The following is a 26580-nucleotide window of genomic DNA, read 5'->3' as shown; positions in this document are numbered from 1 at the left end:
CTGCAGAGAGGCTTTAGTCCATGGTGCTGGAGGCCCTGTCTTCCAGTAGGAGGGGGGATATATCACGAGTGATCTGCCCCAGCAAGGACTGGGTGACACCTGGGTCCCCATCAGAAGGACATCAAGAACTGGGTGGTCAGTCCCCACAGGGAAGCCAACTGCCCTGTCAAAGAGAGGACCCAGCCAGACCTCCTGTGAGACTTCCTCACTATACTGGCCTTCACCCGATTCACCTGGAACCTTCTTACCCCGCCCGCCCCAGCACACCTGAGGGCTTGGTTCCAAATCCTGGCACCCCCATAACCAAGCTGTTAACACCCTCTTGTAAAGATGGGCAAGCAGGCTGGTCGCCTCTCAAGCTCTTCCCAGGCTGGCCTGGAAGGGCAGGGCGAGCCAACGGTCCGTCCACCACAGGTCTGGGCAGCTGTCACCCCCAGGCAGCACTGGCTGCCCATTCCCAGTCCCAGTCCAGGAGGGAGTCCTGAGGTCTCCAACCATGGGTAACCTGGGGACCCCTGGTGCTGGTGCTCCAGCCGGCTACCTGGGATGTGCCAGAGGCATGCCAAGCAAACACCGGGTGTTTGCAGCCGATCCTGGCTCAGCTTCCAGTGGGTCTAGCTGCCCAGCCACGGAGACCAAGTCGGCTTGCCTGGCTCAAGGGTCCCTCATCACCTTGCTTGTCATCTTACTGTTCCCCCACTCTGCAGGGGACACTTGAGGGAGAGGCACTTGGTCCCAGGCCTCAGGCCACAGGGTTGAGGGAGGTCTTACAGCCCTTGGCTCCCAGCAGTCTTGCCAGGCAGAAGGGGCAAGAAATGCCCACCCAGGGCCCCACGTGTATGACATTTGCGAAGGAACACTTACCCGACTGCCTTTGGGGCCTGGGGCTCCTACTGGGCCAGGTAAGCCCTGAAACACAAGACAAAAGGCAGGGACATATGGAGTTGCTGCCAGCAGCCCCGGGAGGTCTGCCTCCTTTGGGTCTCAGCTGCCCCTCCGGAAAACTGGGGTGGGAGCTAAATGAGGGGTATCTTCACTGTGTCCCCCAAACCCCCCCCACCGCCCCAGACCCAGAGCTCTGTTACTCAGTAGCCTCCCTGCTGCCTCCTGCAACCACCACCCCCACCCCACTTTGCTGGCCTGGCCTCCACCCAGAGGGTGCAGCTCCCTAGCCCGAGCCTCTCCCTCTGCCTGGGCACCCCGTGGCCATCCACACCACATCGGCCACCAGAGCTTCTGGAAGCCATATACTGCACCTGCCTGCCAGGGTAACCTTTGGCCCCTGGGCTGCCCTCAGGTCCTGCCCGCCCCTGCAAAAGAATGGAGAAAGTGATGAGGACAGGAGACCCTGCCCAGTTCCACCCCAGGGGAGGGGTGGGGGGTGGGCCACAGAGGGCCTGGGACTTACAATGGACAAAGAGGGGACCAGGAATGTGAGATGAAGGGGGGGGTGAGAATAGGAGGCAACCACCTGCAGGGCCCCCAAGCCCACCCTGGGAAACCGGTCAGACAAGCTCTGAGGGCCTACAGGGCCCACCCCACCCCCTACCCCTGTGTGAAGCCCAGGAATCAGAGGGCACTGAAGACTGGCCAGCTCTCCCACGCTGGCAGTGCTGCTGTTTAACTTGGGCCAGGGCAGCCCAAATTCCTACAAACCCCGTGGCGGTGTGGATCATAAATATCCCCTAACATCTTAGGGGACAGGCCAGCTATTCATGGCTCTGACCAGAGCCGAGCAGCCCATGCCAGCACCAGGCAGGCGCCGACACTGGCTCTCTCAGGCCGTGAGGTATGGCTGCAGGGGAGGTGGGTGGGATGGAGATCCCATGGGGCAAGTGGGGGTGGGGGAGAGGCAGCCTGGTGTGGAGCAGCACAGGGCCCAGGGAGGAGGCAGTGCAGGGGGTGGGGTTGAGGCGGCTGCCCTCACCTGTTCTCCGGGGTGCCCCGCAGGTCCAGGGTAGCCCTTGAGGCCCTGTGGGGAAGGAGAGCCAGGTCAGGCAGGTGGGCACGTGTGGGGCTGCAGAGGTCGAGGCCCTACCTCCCCGCCTACCCCTGTCGTCGCAGTCTGCACTTGCGGGGCAGATGTGCTCCGTGAGTCAGGATTCACCGTTTCCTACACATTCCTCTCTGCGACCACTGTCCTTAGGCTGAGGGACCCAGCGAGGGGAGGCACAACCAGGACAGAGTGTACTGTGTCCCAAGCATCCTTCCTTGACTGGCCAGAGGGGAGGCTGTGGGGGGCTGGGGATGGATGGATGGATGGATAGATAGACAGATGGGACAGGACCTCAGGGATAGGGCATGTCTAGCGGCCATGAGATGCTGGCCTTAGGACCAGCCTCTTCTCATAAACCGCAGCTCAGAAAAGAAAGACCTCACATAGCCACCAAGCATGTCAGCCGACACAGCTGCCTCCCTCCGAGGCATTGTTGACTCCAGGGAGGAAAAGATCATCCAAATTCCTGCCTGAGAGGCCCTGGGAACATCCCAGCACTGTCACCCAGTGTCCTCAAGGTCCAACTGCCAAGTATGGTCCCAGGGAGTCCAGGCGCGCCTCTAGGTCCAGAGAATCAAACAGTAGCTGTCCAGCAGGCTGGAGGTCTGCCATATTCCCTTAGCGCCTAGAGGTCTCCGGCGAAAACGCCAGGCTTCAAGCCTCGATCAGCTAAGGGCTGTTGTGCACAAGAGACTACGTGAGGGCGGGCGGGCGTCGGACATTAGAGCCCCTCACACAAGGAGTCCTGCCACGTGGTTTAGACAATGCCCTTGACCCCCGGGCAGCGTTGGGCAAACGATCACTGGCCTTCCCTGCACTTGCAGCGCAGGAGTTTAAATTCTCAAGCCCCCCTCACCCACCCACCCACCTTCGGTGCAAAGCCTTTAACCCTCACAGTTCCAAGTCCTCCCCACAGCATACCACCAGGGACCGGGCTTCCATGGAATCCTCCATGCACACACCCTTCCAGAGTGCAGACCTTGTACCACCTCACCCTGAAAACGGTGGGGGGAGCCTCCCCTCTGCAGATGGGACAGCACGCCCCTGGGAGATCCCAGGAGGGGCTGACTCACCGCTCACCACCAGGGCATTCTGGCAAAGGTCCCCACGCACGTACGCAAACACACAGGCACATGTACTCGCTCCCACCCCTCACCCCTGAGCGCCCAGGAAACAGGGATTCGTAATTATAACAGGCATGTCCGTCTGGTCCAAGTGCTCTGGGGACTTGACAAGGGTTCCTTCTGCCCGGACTCAGGCCGCAAGACCACTCGGCGAGGAAACTGCCTGTGGGCACTGATGCAGCGAGGCTGGGGGAGAGTGTCCCCCCTGGGCTGTGTGCCCCTTCCTGCCATGGGCCAACTGAGCCATGGGCCTCAGTCAGAGATCAGAAAGCAGAGTGGGTCAGGTCTACCCTTTTGAACTGCCCTGGGTTCCAATCCCGTGCCCCTCCTGGCCGGCCGGGTGACCAGGCTGGCCGGTGGGCTCCATGGTCCAGGTGGGCGCGACACTCACTCAGAGTCTGGCCCCCGGGGCCCTTGGGAGACCAGCTGCTACTCTCAGTGTGATCTTCCTCATTCATGCATTTGTGCAGTAGGTACCTCCTGAGCTCTGGGGGCAGCACTGTCCCAGGCCTGGGGTGAGTGAGGCTGACAGCATCTTCCATCTGAATGGCATCTGTGTTTTCCTCACAGAGATGCTAAGAAAAGACTATGTCTGGGAATCACAGACCCTATGCAGCAGTTAGGTGCATGAGAACGGCAGGGTAGTGACTTGTAGGGGTGGGGGAGGGGGGACCAGGGAGTGACAGGATTGGGGTGTGGAAGGATGCTTCCGGGGGGCTTCAGGAAGAGCAGAAGGAGGGAGGGGTGAGGAGGGACTGGTAGAAAGAGAGAGAGAAAGACAAGAAAAACCCTGGAGTCAGAACACAGCAGAGTCCAGACTGATGGAGGGCTGTGTGTGTGTTGTTGTTGTGTTTTCTCTGAAGTGGGAGGCGGCCATGGAGGGCTGGGGGTTGGGACAGCACAGACGCATGTTGTGAGGTGCTACTAAGTTGACTGCCACTCAGCGTGACTCGAGGGAACAGGGGGAGTGGCCCCAGGTCCTGTTGCAGCCCTGGCAGAATCAGGCCATCAGATCTCTCTCCCACAGAGCTCTGGGTGGGCTCCAAACGCCAGCACCTTTGGTGCGCAGCTGAGTGCTTAACTGCTGTACCACCGGGCCCCGGGACAAGAGGGACATCATCGCCATTTGTATGGTGCTGCCGTTTGGCAGCTCTTGGTGAGAAGGAAGAAGCAATGCTTCCCTGCAGTGATGAGCTGAATTTCGCCTCCATTCCGGGCTGTGTGTCCTGGCCCCGGTCATTGTCCTCTCTGAGCCTCCCTCTGCAGAGTGGGATCAGAGGGGCCAGGATCCCTCAGAGAAGCACCAACGAGGCCCAGAGTTACGGGCATCTGCAGCCCCATAGAAGCCTGTAGAAATTCTGCATTTCAGCCCGAAACGGGGGTTGAGGAGGAGAAGGAGGTCTTCAAGTTCACCTGTGACTCAGGTTGCAGCCAGAAGGAAACAAGTGACCGTCAGGGACAAGGACAGTCGCTGGCCCCATGTCCGGCCCAGCACGGGGACACATCAGCTCACTCACTTCAGGCAATCACTCTCATGGGGCAGAGGGAGGGCAGTGCCACTGGCTCAGACACCTTTCCAAGGCCCTACAGCTCCCCAGGGCCGGGCCAGGTCAAGACCTGTCTGGGCTGACCAAGTCCTGGGCTGAGAGCTTCTAGAAGAGCATCAGGGACACCTTAGGAAAGACCCCGGGGACCTCCTGCCAGGGACAGACCTGAAGAATCCAAGCAGCAATGCTCAGGTAGAGGCTGGCCACAGGCTAGAGCAGCTGAGCTTGAAGGGACCCCAGCCATCCTTCCGACAGCCTCATTGAGCAGACTGAGAAACCAGGCCTCCGAGAGGGGAAGGCACGAGCCCACGGTGACATGGCCAAGCTCAGATTATGCCCAGGCTGCTGGGCCTGCTCAGCTCTGTGTTGTCCAGAAGACCGTGGTTCCTAACTCTCTCCCAGCCAATGGCCCTGGAAGAACCATGGATGCTGCCCCAAACCTCCCGGTTTCTCATGGCAGGCTGGGCCATCGGGGTCTGCACGCGGACAAGGTGGAGGTGGGGAGGGGCTCTTCAGCTTCCTGGAATCACCTTAGCAATGTTTACCAAGCTGGGCCCAGCCACACTGCTCGAAATGACAGGGCCCAGCACCCGCAAGAATCTAAGTCATCATCTTCTCTGGGCCCCAGCAATTACAGGGCGGGTGCTGGGCACAAGGTGGACGGACCCAGGGACAGTGATTGCCCCACGTGTGATGGGTGTCTGGCTGGTACAGGGGAGATGGGTGCTTCAGGAAAGCTTTGAGGACTGGGGTGGGTGGGGGTGCGGAGTGGGAGGGAGCCTGTGAGGGGCCTCGGGCAGCTGAGCAGGCGGGTCTCCACAGGACCGTGTTTATAATAGAGCTCGGTCTATATTTTGGTTTCCGAGCCAGATTAATCATTGCTTACAGTATGCACAGAGAAGCCAGACATCACCTCACTGCTGCTGTAGACAGTCTTCCCATCCAGTGGGGATGCTGTTCGGGCTTTGAGCAGAGGGGGGGGGCAGGGCAACCAGTCCTTGCCTAGGGGTCTGGGAGGTCCCCAGGATCTCCACTGTTCACCCAAGCTCCACCTCAGCCTTGGCTTCCTTCGAAGTGAAGAAGACCAGGGTTCAAATCCCAGCCCTGCCACTTCTCACGGCCATCAAGTCCCCGTGCTGCATCATGGCAACCCCTGTGGGATCCCAGGACAGTCACTTGCTCACGGGAGTGGACAGCCCTGTCTTTCTCCCGAGGCACTGCTGGTGATTCCCAAGTAACCGTGCAGATGGCAGCCCAATGCGTAACCACGGCATCACCAGTGAGAGGAAAGGTAGGTGTGTCCCTAAACCAGAGACTTTTCACTGGGTTCAGGTGAGAACCACTCGGGATGCTTTTAGAACTTCTGATGCCTATGCCTTGCCTCATCCCCACGCCCAAGTGGCCGCAGTGATGGGCTCAAACAATTCAGGATGATGCAGGGCCAGATGCTGTGTCTGTCTACTGTGCATGGGGGTCACTAGGAGGTAGAGCCCACTCTCTACGCCCACTCTCAGACCAATTGAACCAGCATCCTTGGGGGTGTGGGGGGGGGCAGAACTGCAGCTCGCAGGAAGGCCCTGAGACTGGAACCCCAGCTCTGGAGTGCACCCCAGAGGAGCCCATTTGCTGCTGAATGCCAGAGGCAGCCCAGGGCCTCGCACATGGTCTTCTGAGTAACCAGAATGAATGGATGGGTGGATAAGACCTATGGGCCTCAGTTTCCCAGCTGTAAGAGAGGAGTAGTGCTGGGACGATGGTAAGGACATGAGGGCCCAGGGACAGCATCTCACCTGCCATCAACAGTGGGACCCTTCCACCAAAGCTCCTCTGTCCCCTCTTACTGCTCAGCTCCTTAGTGGCCTCAGCTCTGCGCTGTTTTTCAATTCACTGCCTGTCTCCCCACAAGGATGGGAGCTGCGACAGGCTGAGTCACTCACTGCCTTCCCTGTGCCGTGAATGAATGAATGAAGAGTAAATGAGCAGGATTGGCAGCATCACCTCAAAGGGACACCAATATCCAACAAGGCGGTAAGGGAGAAGGAAGCTGACCTCACCCCTGCCCCCCCACCCCACGTCCCCCTCCGCTCCCCAGCTTTACCACAGGAGAAGGGGCAGAAAAAGTAAGCAAGAGGCCAGGAGAAAAGGACCATTGTGGTCATCAGATGGAGATGTTACCAACAGTGCCAACTCGGCACGGCTGTCCACCCCATCAGTCCTCCTCCCAGACGCCCACCGCCAGACAAGGGTTCGGTCTTGGGCCCTTAGCTCCCTGTTACTCTCGCCACATGCTCCAGAGCTGAGTGGGTGCTGCTGGCCTGCCACGGACCAAATGCCTCTGCGCTCACCTGGGCCCGAGCCAGGGAACTCAGAGCAAATGGTTTCTGCCAAATCTGTTTCCAGCCGCCCAGAGGCTCTTCTTTGATTTAGCCTCCGCCACCTCAGGTGAGCTGCTTCCTCATTGTTGAGGCGCTTGGCCTCCTTGGGGAGCCCTGGGGCCCCAGCCAGGCACTGGGCCAAGTCTGTTTTCCTGTCTCCGCCACTGAGGCGAGGCTCCCGCCCCCATGCAGAGCGAGACCACCACTGGCTGCTTTATGAGCCGGGGCTGGAAGGAGCCTTTTCCACTCACACCTCATCCATCAGAAAGACCTGCAGCCCGGAGGGGACACCTGGGGTAGGGCGTCCCTCTGTGCCAGCAAAAGGCAGCCGGGATCCTGTCCGCCTCTAACCAAGGAGGTTGGAGAGACGGATGAGAGAACATGACCTTCCAAGTCCCCTTGCACCATGGGGACCCTCAGTGCTGGATGGAGCTAGGAGACGCCGCAGCTGTCTCACCAAGCACCAGAGGGCCCCAGAGAGAGGGCAGCTGTGGCCACAGCTAGGAGCCAGGGCCTGAGCTTAGCACGTGACCTCGCTTCATGGATCTACTGGAAAACCCATCAGCAATTTGGGATTTTCTGCAAAAAAAAGCAATTGACCTTTGGCCTACATTGTTCTCAATCTGTTGTGGCGAGGTAGACTGGCTGAAAATGACTAAGCTGAGCGTGGCTAAATAACCAGTGGGCCCACAGCCCAGAGGCAGAGTGTTCTGGGAGGGCTTCCTGGAGTAGGGGGATCGAGAGACGGACGAATGAGGTGCAGCAGAGAAAGTGCCTTTAGGAATCCAGGGGCACTGTCGGTTAGAACAAGGAAAATGTACTCTCACTACAAGGTGGGGAGGAGCAGTTCCTGCAGCACAGCAAAGCAGGGTGTGTGTGTGTGTGTGTGTGTGTGTGTGTGTGTGTGTGTGTGTGTGTGTGTGTGTGTCAGGGCTCGGGGGGACCACAGAGCAATGTTCCTAAGTCCATGTGCCTTCCCCGTAGGCTCCCCATCTCTAACTGGAATGTCACTGCTGGTGACTGGCGCTCACCTGTGGCCTATCAGGGAAGAACGGAAATCAGATTCAAAGAAGTCGCTGATGTGCCCACGGTCACCCTACTAGAAGAGGGTGCAGCTGGGGTGACCCCAGAAGCCACGCTCTCCAAATCTCTCTTTCAGGGTTACTGCCAGCGTCAGGGTCCCGGTCAGTGGGCAACACCAAGCACCAGCTCCACCTCCCGCAGAAAGAGACTCGAGACTCAGAGAAGAGTCCTCCAGGCGCAGGGCCAGCAGGGTCCTCCTGTCGGGGAGGACTGCACTCCTTCTACCCACCACCCTCTCCTGAGGGGGCCCCAGGAGGCAGAAAACCGTGCCAAGATCACACCTCATTAATTGGGGGAGGGGGGGCATCTACTCCATGTGCAGGTGCTCCCTGCCCCAAAACAGGGAGGATCAGGGCACCTGGAAGGCCTAGAGGACCTCCAAGAAGCTCTTGACACTTCCTACCAACATGTCCTGTGCCCTGGGGAGCCAGGCCAGGCTGATCTAGGAGAGGCAGGCAAGCACACATGTACGCACGCATACCCATCTCTAGCCCAGAGGGTGTGCTCATCAGCACCCCAACTTGGCAAGGCACAGCATCAAAACCAAGGGTGTACCTTTCGTCCAAGAGGTCCTGGATTCCCAGGATGCCCAGTCAAGCCAGCATCACCCTGCAAAACACAGACAAGAGGCGTGAGGCAAGAACACGTGCAAACGCAGGCGTGACCTTGAATGGTGACCGGTTGTTCCCCAGCTGGGTTCATAGGCCTGGAGCCTTGGAAACAGCCTGGAGAGAAGACAGGGAAGTCTCATCCACCCCAAAAATCAACTTGGGCACTAGTCTACAGAAGGGGCTTCAGCATAAGATACCATTTGATGAGGGCCCAAGCCTACTGCCCCCAGGACCTGCTCCCCACTGGACGCTGTAAGACCTAGACACAAGTCCCATCCCTGCCACTCGCCAGCAACATGACCTGGGGTGAGGCTGCCCTCCCTGGGGCCCAGGTTTCCTGCCTGTGACCTGGCCCCCTTGGTCCTGGCTTATAAAGCAATGATGAGCTGGCTGCATAACTAACCCAGGTGGTGATGCACCAGCACCAAGCCTGGGAAGCTAACATGTGAGAGCCACACGACACACGTGTTATTGGTGACAGATGCAGAGTGGAGATGGTCTTGGAATGCTGGGATACTGGGGTGGGGGGGGCGGGGAATCAACGGGGAAGTGTGAGAGTGGTGTGTCTCAGGAAATCAATGGAGCCAGAAATCAACACTACCAGGCACACAAGCACAGTGGGCTGAACTGAGTAGTGATGCTGTGTGGGATGACCACTGGGCTGGGCCCAGAAAGAGACTAGATGGGCCTGCATGCTCCTTCCAAGGTATGGACATCAGGGATACTGGGAAACCTTGCAGGCAGGTCTGGGCGTAACCTGTTTTCACCTGTCCTGACCCACCGGTGCCCTGGCTCAGTTTCTGGGGTGGATGGTTCAGGGCAGCAAGTTTGGGAATGACGTGTTTCCTCTCCTGACTCCTTTGGTCAAGAGAGAGAGCGCTCCCTCCATGCATGATGCCCTCTTCAGCTCAGACCCATTCCCTTCCCACCACCCAGTTCAAGCTCACAACTCAGGGGCACTCTGCAGTCTGTCTGCCGGAAGCTTCCTGGACAGGCACTTCCCTGGATGACCATCACCGTCCTCCCACTCCCTCCCCCCGCCCAAAAAAAAATGTTCTATGTCTTGGCTGCTCCCTAGAGGAAGGCAGTGGGAAAAGGTCTTGGTTTCGGTGTTGGAAAGGCGTGAAGAACTTCAAACAAACATCCAAACCCTGCTCTCGGTCACCGCTCCGCTTCCCATGCTCTGTCAGGCAGGGGCCAGAATGCACACACACACACCACCTCCCAAGAGTGTGGTTATTCCCAGGTGTCCCCGGCGTCCCTGGAAACCTACCTTTGCCCCATCGTAGGCTTTTCCTGGTGAGAGCCCAGGGTCACCTTTCTGTCCCTGAAACAAAAACAAGTCCACTTTTGGCGGCAGAGTCATGTCTAGAGTTTTATCTTCCCACAAAGCCTTCTTTTATTTTTTTTTAAGAAGTCATTTTTATTGGGGGCTCTTACAACAATCCATACATCAATTGTATCAAGCACATTGGTACATATGTTGCCACCATCACTTCCAAACATTTTCTTTCTACTTGAGCCCATTGTATCAGCTCCTAATTTTTAAAAATTATTTTATTGAGAGTTTGTACAACTCTTATCACAATCCATACATCCATCCATTGTGTCAAGAACATTTGTATATTTGTTACCCTCATCAGTCTCAAAACATTTGCTTTCTACTTGAGCCCTTGGTATCCACTCATTTTACCCTCCCTCCCCACACCCCCTCCCCCATGAACCCTTGATAATTTAGAAATTATTATTATTTTGTCATGTCTTACACTGTCCAACGTCTCCCTTCACCCACTTTTCTGTTGTCCGTCCCCGAGGGTGGGGGTTATATGTAGATCCTTATAATCAGTTCCCCCTTTCTATCCCACCTTCCCTCCTCCCTCCCGGTATCGCCACTCTCACCACTGGTCCTGAGGCGTTCACTGTCCTGGATTCCCTGTGTTTCCAGTTCCTATCTGTACCAGTGTACATCCTCCCACAAAGCCTTCTTACAGCCTCGCCCACCACTCCCACACCCCGGACTCATAGCCCTCTGGACCCATCACTCCCCAGCTCCGACACGGTCCACATCCCGCTGGCTGCACAATGACAAGATCCAAGCTGCTCTTGCCAGTGGCCCCGAGTCTTCCATCACCTAGCCAGTCACCTGGCTGGGCTGGGCCCTCTGCCCCACTGCACCTGCTCCAGTCACCAGGCTGCAGCCTGCAGCGCAGACCACAGGCCGGCCAGACCTGACAGCTCAGCCAGGGCCTAGCCTAGGCTGCCTCCCACCCAGCCCTGCATCACTCCGCAAACCCTGTGCACGCTTCAAGATGCCACTCCAACACGTCCTCCCCAGCCAACCTGCCAACTGTGGCGGCGCCCACCACACAGGTGAGGAGCTGGGGCTCGTGCCTCCTGCCTTGTTTGCTTAGCGCTGCTCAGAGAGCTCCTGGAGTGGACTGGATACCTCCAGCTGGACCCCCGGCGGGAGGTCCCCACCACGAGGACCCTGTGACCCAAAGCAGGAGCTCAGAAGAAAGGCTCACCAACTACGTCTCCTACAGGTAATGCACATGCTCCTGGTCCCTGCTCACATGCTCAGAAGGCTGGACCGCTGATGTCACCTTCCAGGATCCTCTGAGCTACATCCCCTGCCTCCTACCTCAGGTGGGCCCACATCATAAGGTGGGAGACGAAGCACTGGGCCTGTCATGGTCACATAGTGAGACTCAGTGACTCACTTCACATCTCTGTGCCTCAGATGCCTCACCTAGGAAGTAAGTGTGTGCACACGTGAGTGAGGTCACGCGCATGCACACGCACACACGCGCACACACACATCACTTGGCTTCACAATAATGGGCGTGATGCAAGCGGTGTGTCAACTTTAATTAGTTCCCATTGGGCGGTCTTCCCTTCGGCAGAACTCAGAGCTCTTGGGTCCTGATTCCGCCTGCTGGAAGCGGCTGCATTCCACCGATCAGGAACAGTCTTCCCGGTCGAGTTCTAGAAAGCATATTGTTCCAGGCACAGATTCCTTGCGCCCTCATGACACCCACCTGTCCCGGTTGCAACACCGACTGGGGTTTGAGAAGTCCGCGGTGGGTCAGAGGCAAAGGCTGCCTATTCCCCAGTCTGTCTGGCTTCAAAGGCCTGGTTCACAAACTGAAATCTGGATGCTTCTCCCACACTGCCCCCCACCCACCAGCAGCCCCACACTAGGCTTCAGAACCCCAACTCTTTGTCCACCTGAGCTTCCGCACAGACACCAGTTAGGGGAATGCGTCCCTCTAGTAAAGCCCCTGGGCCTGTGGCCACTGCCTCTGCAGGACCCACCTCCAGGAGCCTGCACCTTCCGCTGCAGCCACACACACTCGCCCGCCCCCGCTGCACCCCCGGGCGCGTGCCCACCTCAGCGTGCACAAACCCAGCTCCAGCGCCTTTTATGTTCATGAAGCAAGGCCAGGCCAGATCCGGGACTACTAGGGACGCTCATGGCCAAAAAAGGGCAGCAGCTCCTTCACACCCTGCCCTTGCCCCCATCTGCCTGCAGCCTAGAGAGGAGAGGGACGTACCAGCTTTCAGAGACCAATTCTTTTGTCTTCATACGAAAGGAGCAAATGAGACCAGGAGAGGTGACACACCTGCTCACTTGCCCCGAGTCCCTACCCAGGTTCTTCACCTGGAGCCTTTAAGTGATGCATGAATTTCTCTCTGTGCTCCCAGCTGCCAGCACAGTGCCTACTGTGTACTCCCTGCCCAAGTTCAACATCAGCCAATACAGGGATGCACCGAACATCTACTCTGAGCCACGCAGCAGCCCGTAGATACCGGGAATGTGACCACCGAACAGGACACAGCTCGTGCCTGTGGAGAACTCCTGGGAGAGGCAGAGAGGCCAGGGATGAATATGTACACTAGCGTTGAGCGCTCTCAGTTCATCCTCACACTGAATCCAGTTAGCAGCAACCATCCTGACCCCATTTTACAGAAGAAAACACTAAGGCACGGGAGGATAAGCACCTTGGCTCGCTGGCAGTGAGGTTGGTTTGGTTTGGGTGCTGGTCACTTGGGTGCTTGGATGGGGACGAGAACCGAGTTCTCCAGGCCCTGCGCCTCCGAGCCTTGGGAGAGCCCCTCGCCCTCTCAGAGTGGGGAATGGTGGGCTCGGGCCGAGTTGTGGGGCACTGGAAGGAGAGAGCGGGAGTGGCTTTCCGATTCAAAGGGCTAGCTATGCGGGACCGTGTGGGTTCTTTTTCTACAGGGGTGCTGAGTGTGGGAGGCATGAGAGGGCGCTGGATGGCCGAGGCGGCGAGGAAGGCTGAGATAAGGGAGGAAAGCTCGCCAAGGACTGGGAAGTTCTGGACTGGTCCCCTGGGGTAAGTCCTCTCTGGTCCCAAGAGCCTAGCACAGGGCCTGCAACAGAGTGGGTACTCATCAACCATCTCACAAATTAGCAAATCGATGAATGGAGTCTCAAAAAGACAAGCCTTCTAGGGACGGTGTGAGACTGGGTCTGGCCCCAGTTGAGGAACCTTCTCCAAAGAGTTCCTGGTCCTTCCCTATCACCACTACCAATTCACACTTCGGACATCCAGGATGCAGCAGTTGGGCAGGAGATACCTCTTCAAACAAAGGTCTCGCTTTATAAACAATATGACAGGCTCTCTGGAGAACTCAGCAAAGCTAGGGAGATTATCCAGTAAGGGGCGTGCTTTCAATAATCAACACCAAATAGCAAAAATCGATCATTTTCTTCAAGAGCTGCAGGCCAGAGAGAAAATAAAAGAGGAAACAAATTTCATTCACAGCGGTGACAAGACATATTAAATTTCTAAATATAAGCTTAAGAACTATGCAGAGCTTATGCAATAAAGGATGTCCTCAGAACAAGTAAATGGGGGAGACATATCATGTCTGCAGAAAGGAAAATCTCAATATTTAAAAGAAGTCAAGGCTTCATAAATTAATGCATACATTTAATACAATCCAAATAAAGTGTTTTTTTTAAAAGAGTGATTCAGATGGGTCTAAGTTTCCTCTGGAAAAATAAATAGCCTGCAATGCTTTACAAGAAGCAGAACAAGGAGAAGCCCATATGTCAGCATAGTAAATGTCACATAAAATAATATTTTACTAGCATGAAAATATACAAATAGAGCCATGAACATAACAGCGTGGACCCGGCCCGGCCAGTTGAGGGAAGTTTCCTTGGGAAACGGCTGGCTGTGGGGAGAAGTGAATTTACCTCGCACATTCCCACGAAGCTTAATATTGCACAAGGAGTCCCTTTTTTAAGAGTACAACGGACACTTTTAAAACGACTAGAAACCTAAGTGGATACTGATCTGATCTGATCTGATCTTAGGATGGGAGAAAAAGGTCTAAGTCGATAAGGGCAAGAAAGAACCATAGGTGGTACCATAGGGACACCTCATCAACGCTAGTTAGGGCTGAGGTGAGGAAGAAACAAACAAGTTCATGGACCTTCACTGGCAACATCTTCCCGGATGCTCTCAATAGGCAAACAACAAACTGAATATATATATATATATATATATATATATATATATATATATATATATATATATATATATATATATATATATATATATATATATATATCCTTAGAAGAAGTAAAGCCTTCATCATCCGTGTGCACACATAAAAATTCTCATGAGTCACCTCAACCCTAACAACCACCGCCTCATGGGTTTGAACTGCCGCCCCAGTCCTCAACCCACTACACCACCACGGCTGCATCGTGAGGCACGCGGAGGTCCATGAACTTGTCTGTGGTCATGGGAACCAGGAGGCGCAGAGCAGGGTTTGTGTCCCAGAGCCTGGGTCTTCAAGTACTGCCTCTCCTGCAGCAGCAGCTACGTCAACTGTAGCCACCCAGCACCCCCCTCCAGCCAGCACCCCCTCCCAGGCTCCGTGCGCTCTGAACGCCTCGCTCTCACTCTGCGGGAGCTGACAAGCCCTCGCCTGGACGGACTTGGACAGACCCCTCTCGGAGGGCTCTGACAGGGCAGATGGGCTGAAGCCCAGGGCGGGCCAGCCAGGAGCAGCGGTGGAGTCCTGACAAGCATCTTCAGGCAAGCAGACCCCCAATGCCGCCCTCATGCTGCGAGCAAGGCAGCCTGATCACGCCACCCGGGCCCTTTGGGCCATCTCTTCTCTGTGACTTCATGGGGGCCCAGGCCTTCTTCTCTTGTCCCCTCTGGCTCTCCCTGCACCCACCTGTCTTGCCCCCAGGCCACCAGACCCAGGGGTTCTGTGAGTGCCCTGAATGAAAGGTGGTCATGACTGGGCCACAGGGCAGGAAGGCCCTGACTGCGTGACCCACTGCTCGGTCAGCAGCACATAGTAGGTGCTGGACAAACAGCTGTTGCCCGAGGTGCAGCACAGATGGACAGGAAGGGGCACTGCGCTGAAAGAAGAGACAGGCATGGGACTTGGGGAGGCCAGTCCTACAATCCAGCAGTCAGCAGTGAGGACCTGCCCATACACGGGCAGATACACAGCATTCTCATCCAATCTCAGTAAAGTCATGGAGGTCAACCAGGTCAACCAGGTCAACTTCAGCCCTGTCCTGGCCATATCACGGATCGAGAGCAGGCCCAAACCCAGGCAGGCCTGGGTCCCCTACCCAACTGACCTGCCCTGCGGTCACTTCTGTTCGCCCAGGACTCAGGGCCAAGGGTCCCAGCGGGAGAAGCAGCTTCTCACGCCAGTGCTCGGTCCAGAGCCCACACCCTGCTCTGTTCTCAGAGGGGGCGTCAAACTTTGCAGAAAGCACCGACTTGAAAGGCAAAGGGATGCTCCCACTAACGATTCGAAGTCCCTCATCCCCAGAAGCTGGCTGAGGTCCTGGCCCTGAGGCACTGGGTCCACAGGTGGCAGCAGGAGGTCTCACCTGCCAGGTCCAGATCACGGCACATCCAGAGCAGCTTTGCAAAGCGGAGGGAAAAACCGCTGGCAGCGCCTTAGCATATCTGTTGGCAGGCTGGCCATGGCTGCTGGGGCCTGGGGCGGAGGCCCTGCAGCACTCACCGAGTGAGTGGGGCCAGCATGGGCCAGAGAGGGGCAGGTGGTGGGAGCTTGGGCTGCCACAGAAGCAGGGGGTCAGTCTGTGAGGAAGGGCCCACGCCCAACTCAGAGTGGGCCAGCAAAGACGCGTTTCCTGAGCAAACTGGACAGGCAGAGACAGCTGCACATCCTCAGCACCTTGGTGGACCTGTGGCCTGGAGGACCCCAGCCTCTCAAAGTAGGAGCCTCCAGAAGTGCTCCCCTCTGTGTGTGTGTGTGTCGGGAGGGGGAACTCTGGTTGCCTCTTTCTCTAAATGTCTCAATCTGCTTCCACGTGCCCACCTGGAAACAGGGTCAATAGCCCCACCCATCTCTTCCCAGCTTTAGGGGATCGTGCACAGTGCCTAAGCACACAAAACGGGTTTAATATGGAGGGTGGAAGTTCCAGCGCCCCCAGGCATCACTGAGAACTGGCCATCTGAGACTCAAGAGCCTACCATCCAAGCAGGACCCCAGCCAGGCCCTGTCACCCAGCCAGGGAACTTGAGGAGATTCCAGGCCTGGAATCCTGCAGCTCAGTGCAAGGGCACTGCGTCCACACTCATGCCATGTCCTCGTTACTCCACCGAGGACCCCAGATGCCTCCTGGGTTCCCAATGCCCAGGCTGGGCTCGGAGGTTACCCCAGGGCTTCTCCTGGCCTACCCTGTATCCTTGGGTACGGCCTCTTAGCTTCCTTGACCTAATCCTTCTTTCCTTCTCTCCTCCAGTCATTCCCTGAGACTTCATGCCTGGCCAAGGCCCACTGGAAGGGCTCAGGAGATATTGCTTTGGGAGCTTGTGTTCTTGTCCAGGTCCTCAATGTTGCTGCCCCAGCTCTCCTCTTGAGCCTCTGAGCCTTTTCCTCCACACTCCCTGGACAGCCCTGTCCACTCCCCATCCTCTGCCTGAGCGCCAGAAGCTGGCTGAAGAGCTTGAGGGCCAGGCTCTCCCCGTCATCATCATCAGAGCACCGTGTACCACACGCTCAGCTTAGGGCCTCCTGCACAAGTTAACTGGAATGGCTCAAGAAAGCTCCCTGAGGAGGGGCTAGGAGGCCCAGCTCCAACTGGCCACTCTCTGGGCTCTATCTCCAATTGAGCCCAGGTCTGAGTTTCAGAATGTCTGTCCATGAATGGTCTTCTGGGTCTAGACAGTCTACAGGTTCCCAAAGCCAGGTCTCCTGACCCCTTCCTTCTCCGGGGCCCCTGGTCAGTCCCTCAGGGGAATGCCAGAGAGTTTTCCTTTCTTCATCTGCATCCATTACACCCTACCTCCACATGGTTAGATGACGGCCCCCACTTTTCAACCCCCTACATCCCTCAGCCAGCCCGTGTTCCTCTCATCTCCCTCCCATATCACCCTGCCACCCTGTCTCTACTCTGGTCGGCACTTCAATCCATCCAATCTTTCTAAAACACAATCTTTTGTCTCTTTCTCCATCCAGAGATTGGCAGAACACCCCGGGGTTCACCCTCCAGTCCAGTAAACTTGGGCTGACCCTAGTCCTGATGCTGGCATTCAGGACCCTCCCTCTGAGCATCCAGTCCCTTTTTCTTCTGACCCCGTGAGGGCTCTCGGTTCTAACTGCCCTTCTCTCTCCAGTCCCTCCCAGTCGGGAGTGAAGGGCAGGATTCAGCTCTGGATCTCCCACCCCTGCAAGGATCTGACCTCAGAGCTGCTCAGGAAGTGCCTGGGGGGCAGGAGGGGCAATCCCTTCCACAGAACCCGCAGGAAGCTCCTAGAACTGGCCCCCAGTCCCCATGCCCACTGCACAGCACCGCCCCAAGTCCCACAACAAATACTCACTTTGGCCCCAGGAGGTCCTGGGAGGCCTGGGTTTCCGTAAGGTCCAGGAGAACCCTGGAAAGGAAAGGGAACACACAGATGAGAGAAAAGTGAGGCCACCTCACTCCCTTCCCCCTGGCTCCGCATCATCCCCCTGGCTCGGGCTCTCTGTGGGGACATCCCATCCCCAGACCAAGTCTTCATGATAACTTCATGGCAGCCTGCTCCCACAGGGCTCCCTTGACACCAGGCCCTGTGCTAAATTCTCTCCACATGTCACTTAGTTTGATCCTGACCCTCAACCCAGGGCGCCCTGGTGGCCCTGTGGGCTAAGCCCCCGGGCTAGCAGCCACAAGGTGGGCAGTACACGCCCAGCAGGGGTTCTGCAGCAGAACGAGGAGGCTGGCTGTTCCTGTGCACATGGATAGTGACCAGCCTCAGAAACCGTCCACAGCAGTGGTTCTCGGCCTTCCTGATGCCCAGGCCCTTCCATTCATTCCTCGTGTGCTGGTGACCCCCCCAACCGTAACGTTATTTGCATTGCTACTTCATCACTGTCATTTTGCTACTGTTACGAATCGGGCGAACCCTGTGAAAGGGTCCTTTGACGCTCCCCCCCCCCCAGGTTGAGAACTGCTGCTGTACAGGGTCGCTATGAGTTGGAATTGACTCAACAGTGGGTTGGGTGGGGACCAACCTAAGAAGCCCAGGTAGCACCGCGGGTTAAGTGCTGGGTTTTTTTTACTGTCAGGTTCTCACCAGCCACTCCGTGGGATAAAGATGAGGACCTCTGTCCCCAATGCCCTAAGGAGCAGTCCACTCTGTCCTACAGGGTCACTAGGAGTTGGATTGGGCTCAGAGGCGGTGGGGTTCTATCAGCTTACAAGTTGGGGATGGCTCTGATTCCTCTTTTTGAAGAAGAGGAAGCCAAGGACCACAGTCTCAGATCTGCCTGATTTCAGAGGGCAGGTCTTTCCCCCGGGGTTCCATCGCCTGCCCCTCCTGACCTCACTCATTCTCTTGCTCACTGAGCCGGGCCCCAGACTGCTCTCCTGACTCCCCAACCACACTCGGCCATCTGCTCCTCTCCCTTTGCCCAGGCTATTCCCACCAGCTGGAATGCCTTTCCCATTCGTCAAGGCCTGGCTCAGGGCCACCTCCTCTAGGAAACATTCTTGGGTTTCTCCTGTTCATCCGACTGGACTTTCAGAGTGCTTGAAGTAGAAGGGGGGCACTTGGCTTCTTCTGAACAGAGGCTCCCCGCCTCTGCTGGTAGCACATGCCGTAGGCTCTCTCCCTTACATGCGTGCAGGCTCCAAGCTCGCAGAGCACGCAAGGGACCGTGGAGAAGCCGGGAAGGCTGGGCCCAGAATCTTGGCCAAAGACACACAGCAGAGCAGTGGCCAAGTGAGGGGGGGGTCTGAGTCTGCTGGCGTGAGTTACTGGGCTGATTCTCAGTGCTAGAGCTTCCTGGGCCATATCCAAGTCCCCTGACAACACTGGGTCTTCTGACGTCCCCTCTCTCCCATCACAGCCCAAGGCTAGAAGCGTCAAGTCCCGTAGTATAAACAGAGCCCTGAGTTGGATGAGGACCCAAGGGTCTTTGTCCAGCAGATAAATGACCCAGGGATAATCCAGGGTGCTGAGGATGGTGAGAGACACCCCAAAGGGCCCGCTGGTCGTCCTAGCATACCAGCACCGAACATCCGGCCCTCCTCCCTTGCCTCTTCTTGATCCATCTGGCTCTCTGTGCATGGACTTGCTTCCTCCCTCCTGCTCCGAGGCCAACCTCCCAGCTGCCGCCTGTCACAGTCCAACCCAGGCCCCTCCCTCTTCCTCGACAGCTGAACTGGGACCCAAAGGTGCCAGAAGCAACAGTGCTCACAGCACACACTCAGCCTGGGCAGTTGGTAACACTGTCACGTGTCACCCTCCCTCTCAACAGGCTAGCCTGCCCACTCCTTGGTGGCATGGTGAGTTATGGTGTTAACTGCAAGGTCCGAGATTCAAACACACTAGATACTCCTATGGATGGACACAGGGGAGGTGGCCTGCTCCCACTAAGGAATCACAGTCTCAGAACCGCTACAGAGCAGCTGTGCCCAGGTCTGTGGGGTCGCTATGTGCTGGAAGAGACACCATGCAGGGTCTGGCTGCCCCCTCCCAGCATCCCTTGAGAGATCTCCTAGTGCCTGGTGCCACATGGAAGGGTCAAAGCCTGGCCCCGGTTCTGATCTGCCCACCATGCCCTTGGCCTCAGTCTCCCCATGGGACTGAGGAGGAAGTTGGACCCAGTAGTTTTTAAGGATCCTGGGAGAGCCAGGATGCCCTCCCCAGACAGGCTCCTGGGAGCTAAGCTCGGTTTGACCTGGATCAGGATTACACAAGGGTGTCTGAGGAGGTACCCAGCACCCCGAGAACCAGCCAGGGGCTATGTGAGGATTGCTCCTTCCCCATCATGCCCTAGCTGTCCCCCAAAGGCAGGACCAAAATGCCACAGCCCAGGAGGGTGAGGGCTTCCTGCCTCCTGCTCCCCATCCCATCCCCACCCCTCTCTAGACACAGCTTCGCAGAGAACTGAAGCACATAGTTGACCATGGGCCAAGCAGACCGATGCTGTAAAAACTGTGGTCCAGAAAGTCGGGCTGGGGGAGGGCCAGGCGATTCGAGGGCTGGCGGAGTCCGTGGAGGTCAGACGGTGCCCGCCACAGAGCTCTGGATGACCAAGTCCCCATTTGCGAAGAGAGGAGCTGGGATTGTTTAATCCTGGTGTTCTGTTATCTTTGGAATTCTGTCATCTGTGGAATTTCTAGTCTAGAAACAGGACAGTGGCCGGGAGTGGAGGGGGGGGGGGCATGAAGGAGGGAGGGCAGCGTCGGCAAAGAGCCCGAGGAGGCTGTCAGCAGAGTCATGCACTTGTGAATTTCAGAGCTGGTAGGAACCGTGGAACTGCCTTACCACAATGCCTAGTTTTATAGATGGGGAAACTGAGGCCCAGAGAGGGGAGCACACAGCGCCTTGGTGGAAATGATCTTGCCCCCCCCAACTTGCTGCTTTTACACCCATTTCCTCAGCATCTGTCACATGCAGGGTACTCTGCTCGGCGCAGAGCAAGAGAAGAATGAACAAGACCTGGTGGCAGCATCACAAGATATGCCACAGAGTCCAGACCCACCCGCAGCTGCAGGGCACAGTGGAGTCTAGCTGCTCCCATAAATTTCTAAACCCAGACTCACTGCCACGGAGTCAATGGCCACTCATGGCGACCCTATAGAGCAGAGCAGAGCTGCCCCTGTGGGTCCCTGAGATATAAGGGAGTAGAAAACCTCATCTCCTGTGTCAGGTCTCTCAGAGCCGGAAACCAACTCAGTGGCAGTGTGGGGGCGGCAGTCTGTCTACAGGGCCGTGGTTGAGTAAACAGAAAATTCAGCACGCTAGACAGAGGCTCTGGAGTCAGACTGCCAGGTTTCTCTCCTGTGACCTGAGGCACTGTGACTTCATCTTTCTGAGCCTCGGCATCCTGTAACATGGGACCATCTCAAGGCCTGTTTCTGAGGGTGGCTGGGAAGATGCAGCTCAGCCACAGACCTCGGTGGCCATTCTTGGTACACAGAGTGACCCGTGTCCCTGGAGGGGCAGGGATGGCTAGCTTCACGGAGCTCCCAGACGGGTGTGGAGTTCCCATCAGAAGAGGTGGTGGCATTTGATCTGAGCCATGAAGGAGGGGCTGATGAAGGGAGACATGCCTGGTCAGTCTGGTGGCAGGGGCAGGCCACAGGGGCTAGAAGACCAGATCAAAGGGCATCATCTCAGTCCCGGGCCACAAGGCCCCAGGCCAGCAGAATCCACCATACCTAAGTGGTCCCTGGCTCTGGCCACGTGTTCCGTGCAATGGCTATAGCCAGGAGGAAATGCCGCGCAGCCAGCAGACTCTGAGCCCTGGGCCAGGGAGCGTAAGGCCAGGCCTGGAGGGAACCAGGGCTCATGTAATTGCATAACCAGAACCATCCGCTGGGCCCAGAGCTAAAAATACGCCTGAGGCAGCTATCTCTCTGCCAGGGCCTCGCCAATCACACCGCGTGGGAACTGCTGATTCAGTCTAGGTACGGCCGCCCAGTGGCAGGGGCCAGATTCCCCTCCAAGGCCCCAGTATCTGGTGAGTTAGGAGCTTAGCTTTGGGTTCTGGCTTTGCCATTTCCCGGATGTTCGGTTTCCTTATTCCGAAAACAAGAGTGTCAGATGGGTTCATGGAGGGCCTGGCACTTGTCAAGGATCACCTGTTGGGTTGTTTTCATGACCAACCTCGCCCTTGTGCCCCCTCTGAGGCTCAGGAGCCCCCAGTCGGATCCCCCAGGATAGGCACTCAGTCCTCCCAGACACCGATCAGCACCCCAACCCGAGGAGAGCCCTGCAGAGGCAGAGACGGGCCAAGGCTGCGAGGGCCATGGGATCCCAAGTCAGCTTTTGCCTTGAATTACGTCAAAGTCCATCTGCCCAGAGGATGCGGTCTTCGGACCACCTCACCTGTCCCAAGGGTGCCCCTCCCTCCCCCCCCCCACACACAACACAATGGATAACTGAGACCCTAGGACAGCGGATCTCAATCTGTGGGTTGTAACCCCTTTGAAGGTCGAATGACCCTTTCACAGGGGTCACCCGATTCTTAACAGTAGTAAAATGACAGTGATGAAGTAGCAACGAAAATAGTTTTATGGTTGGGGGGGGGCACCACAACACGAGGAACTATATAAAAGGGTCACGGCATTGGGAAAGTTGAGAACCACTGCCCTAGGAGGTCATCCGTGTCCCGTGCCACATCTGTTCTCAGTGCCAAGTCTACTCCCATGAGGCAGAATGTTAGCAAGAGGCCCGAGTCAGAGAGCAAGCCATGACCCACAGTGAGGCTGGGATTTCAGGAGCGTGGAGTGCAGGCCAAGGGGCAACCAGAACCCCAAAGGACTGTGTGTGCCCACTTACTTACCCGAGGCCCTCGAGCACCAGGGGGTCCAGGCAGCCCAGGGAGCCCCGAGGGTCCCTGAGGAGAGAGAGGAAGCAAGAAGATGCTGTCAGACAAACAGCTTCAGGGAATGAATTTGATCTGTCATCCCACACGTCTGCCCAGCTCTAAGGGCCCTGAACTCCATGGCTGAGAAGAGAGGCCCCCTGAGGTCCCTGCCTGGGGAAACACGCTCAGTTGGGGGGGATGGCTTTCAGACCTTTGCATGCTGTTTCTCAGCCTTTGAGGCCCTCTTCGTAGTTTATCCAGGAGTCAGGATGTTACCTCCTCCAGGAAGCCTTCCTGGATCCCTTCTCCAAGTCAGCTCAGGTCCCTTTTTTCCCTCGATATTACTTGTCTGCTTATAAGCCCACCTGTCCCATTTGCCCACGCTCTTCTCAAAGGTACCAACTGGGCCAGCGTTCTCTCTTTACCCACAAGGCTCACCTGCCTGTTTGATCAAGCCAAGCAGGAAAGAGATCGTAGGGCCCAGCCAAGGTCTCTGCAGAGACAGAGCAGAGAAGGGACTTGTCCAAAGTCACACTGAGTGCCTTAGTACCAAGGAAAGGCAGACTTGCGAATCCCAATGCTGCTGCTTACCAGCTAGACACGGGCAAGTTCTTTAGCCAGTATGCACTGATGAAACAGGAATCTTGGTGACGCAGTGGGTTGAGTATTGGACTGGAGAAAAATTGATGCATGTGAATCCCAGGGCTGGCAAAGCATACCGAAAGTACCTTGGACTGCCAGCCGAACAAAGTGACCTCTGGGAGGTACTGCAGCCAGAATGTTCCTTAGGGGCCAGGGTGGTGAGACTTCGTCTCGTGTACTCTGGACACGCTGTCAGGAGAGAGCAGTCCCTGGCGAAGGGCATCCTGCTTGCTAAAGCCGAGGGGTCAAGGCAAAGTAGAAGGCCCTCGACAAGACGGACTGACACGGTTGCTGCCACTGTGAGCTCAGACACAGGCACAAACGCGAGGACAGTTGGGGCCAGGTGCGTGCCTTCTATTGTACGCAAGGGCGCAACAGCACCGAGCAGCAAAGCCGCCACCCACGGTAGCGATGCTGCCACGCTTCACCACAAAGATGAGACTCTCCTCGTATGAAGTGTCGGTCTTGCAAACCCTATGGAGGTCGAGTCTATCCTGCCGCAGCACGGGGGGGGGGGGGCCTTTAAAATAAGAGCAACAATAGGCCCTGCCCAGTCATCATGAGGACAAAAGGAGATTTGGTAGCAAGCCCTGAGCATCGTGCCTGGAACGATCAGTGCTCGATGTTTCCATCTGTCCAACCAGCCTTCCTCTCCACTGCCCGGACTCCATAACAGCACCCTTGTTGCCTTGCCAGCCTCTGTCCTCCTGATCCCCAGCAGCCCTCCTCCACACAGCCACCAGCCGGACAACGCGGAGAGGACTCCCCGCTGCCCACACAGAAGGGCCTCTCTGAAGCGTGGCATTCACAGGTCTGGTCCCACCCCTTGCCCCTTCCTCTCTGGCCCCATGCCTCTGAGGGGAGGCGGTCGGTCAAGCTGACTCACTAAACGAAGCAGGGGGGCTGGCCTGGGTCCAAATGCCTGTTTGCCCTCGAGCTGCTGCAGACTCTGCCCACGGCCCTCAGCCTGCCGCGCTGCCCCACTATAAACGGGCCCGAGAGTGACTGCCCACCTGCCTCGCAGGAGTGAGGGCCCACGGACGCCTGCGTGGGAAGAAGCCAGGCTTTCGAGGATGTGTGAGGCCTGGGGAATTCATTTGTTTCAAATAACCATCAATGCGATGCCAGGTTTCCTGCCCGGAGTTAAAATCGGTGTTGAAAACCCAGCACGGTTTGGCTGGTAATTAACCCAGATCGCATGCTGGGCAGCGTCTGCTCACAGTCCTGGCCTGTGAGCGCCCCGTGCTTGCTGGGCCGTGAACGGAGATCCTGACAGGCAGATACGGGCGCCCAGGCTGCACGGTCACTGGGAAAGGGCAGGGGAGAGGGGAGGAGGCCACTTCCTGGCCTGCAGCCTGCCAGAGCTCAGGCAGCCAGTCGCTAGTGCCCACAGCCAATCCTGCGGGTTTGGGATTCAGTTCTCCCTCCCTCCCCACTTCCATGGGGGCGTTGGTTGGAAGACAGGGGGCCTGAGAGGAAGGACGTCTGTGCCCGGGGTGGGCACACTCCACTACTGGCTGTGTGGCTCTGGGCAAATGCGCCCGTCTCTGAGCCTCTCTCTCCCTGTAAATGTGAAATGAGGATGCTAGTAATCGTTGGCAGAGAGAGACCTCGGGAAGGTGCTTGAGGCACAGTTAATGCGCCAAAGCTCTGAGCAGTCTTGTCTCTGAAGGGGGCTCCTGGGACCTGCCTTTCTGGACACCCTACTTATGCCCTTATCTGTTTGGGGAGGTCAGCAAAAGACATCCATTCCCAGAAGGCTCGCTGATCCCCTCTCTCGTGTGACCTGGAATTAAAGGGAAGTACAGCAGTTAAGGCTAAGGGCTGAGACCGTAACGGTTTGGGGAGTTTTCTCCTCCTGGGAATCTGGACCCAATTCCTAGCCAGTGCCCCTGCTGTGAAGCCACCACCTGGCTGTCCGCAGAGCCTGGCATGTGGCCATGATGGCCAATAGACTAAGAAGGCCTGGCAAACTACTTCCCAATACCAGCCAATGACAGACCTGTTGACCACAGCAGGCCACTCTGCAGCTGTTCATAGGGATGGTGCAGGACAGGGTGGCATTCTGTCCCCCTATGCAGGGTCACCAGGAGTGGAGCGTGTGTGTGGCCTGGAGGGGGTGCGTGGCACGTGGGGTCTAACCCAGCAGCAGCTAAGGATGCCCTGAGGCATGGCCACGCTGTTTCAACAGACGAGAAGCCCGAGGGAGAAGGCCCCTAGAGACCAGTGGCTTGTCCATGGTTACATGCTGACAGGACAGTCTGCATTCAAAGTCGTCCCCCTCTGCACCATCAGCCGCCAGGCTGACTAAGAACCTGGGTCAGGCATGTCTCAGATGAGGTGTGACCTGGATCAAGTACTTTCCCACGTGGCATCTGTGACAGGAGCATCCACGCAGCCATGCTCCACTGCTAGCATCTCCTCCCCGCCAGGAGGAAGAGGTAAAATGGGGTCAATTCCATGTCCCTGAGGAGACATGGGGCGAGGGCCGGGAAGGTCCAGGCTCTGTGGGTGTAGCTCCCACGTGGCCCCTCCTGGAACCACGGCAGCAGAGCCCTGGACACTCCCTCTTGGCATTCCTTGTGCCCCAGAAACAGGGGTGTCCAGGCTGAAGTCTGACCTCATCCACAACATCTGCAGAGCAGCCCCGTGCCAGTTAGGACCCACGGCATGGCCTGCTGATGTCAGCCCACGACTGCCCAGCCCCCACAGCAGGCAGCCAGTCCCGGACGCTCCACCAACCTGGGCTGGGCCACTGGGTGCCCGGCCACCCTGCTCCAGCTTGAGATCTGACCCTTCCCCACACTCCCAACTCAGTGCTCACTTTGTTAGTGGTTGGGCGAGGGCGGGCACCCCATGCCCCCTCTCCCTTGATGGGAGACCATGCCTATTTTTCACAGTGGAAAAATGCCGCCGTTTCTTTCCAGGGCCGCCTGAGCGGGTGATGGCGGGATGATTCACAAGGCCGGGGTGGGATTTTCCACTCCACACTGCAAACAACGGGGCCTCAGAGAGGGCCTGGAGCAGAAGGGGAGGGCTGCAGGCCTGTCCGGGGGAGGCCCAGCCAGGACACATGCAAACCACACCATGGAAACGGCCAAGCAGCCCTCTGGGCTTCCCCCAAGAGTCCCAGCCTTGGACAGCCAAGCCTGGGGGAACCCCAGCCCACGGAACAAATCCACCCTGTGTCCAGTCGCCAGACCCCATCACAAGGAAAGAGGGCCTGGTTGGCACCTCCCTTGGCAGGGAACAAGGGGAGATTTCCCAGGCCTAGGACCTGGGAGACCAGAGGCCAGGCATTGTCCCGCTGGGTTAACTGCCGTGGGACCCTGAGCAAGGGCCTTTTGATCTCTGGGCCTC

General features: G+C 57.2%; 1 protein-coding gene across 1 annotated transcript in view; it reads right to left on the bottom strand.

The window, feature by feature from the left end:
* COL27A1 (collagen type XXVII alpha 1 chain) overlaps positions 1-26580 on the bottom strand; it is a 136202-nt gene that overhangs the window by 92859 nt on the left and 16763 nt on the right. The window contains exons 4-10 of the mRNA XM_075560363.1: positions 22555-22608; positions 17595-17648; positions 10010-10063; positions 8681-8734; positions 1928-1972; positions 1257-1310; positions 865-909 (exon numbers count right to left, since the gene is read on the bottom strand). Coding sequence (XP_075416478.1) covers positions 865-909; positions 1257-1310; positions 1928-1972; positions 8681-8734; positions 10010-10063; positions 17595-17648; positions 22555-22608 — 360 coding nt within the window. The remainder of the gene's footprint in view (positions 1-864; positions 910-1256; positions 1311-1927; positions 1973-8680; positions 8735-10009; positions 10064-17594; positions 17649-22554; positions 22609-26580) is intronic.

This window comes from Tenrec ecaudatus, chromosome 10, assembly GCF_050624435.1.
Source record: "Tenrec ecaudatus isolate mTenEca1 chromosome 10, mTenEca1.hap1, whole genome shotgun sequence".
Taxonomy (NCBI): domain Eukaryota; kingdom Metazoa; phylum Chordata; class Mammalia; order Afrosoricida; family Tenrecidae; genus Tenrec; species Tenrec ecaudatus.
Note: the sequence above shows the minus strand (reverse complement) of the source record. Positions and strands in the feature narration are given on the sequence as shown.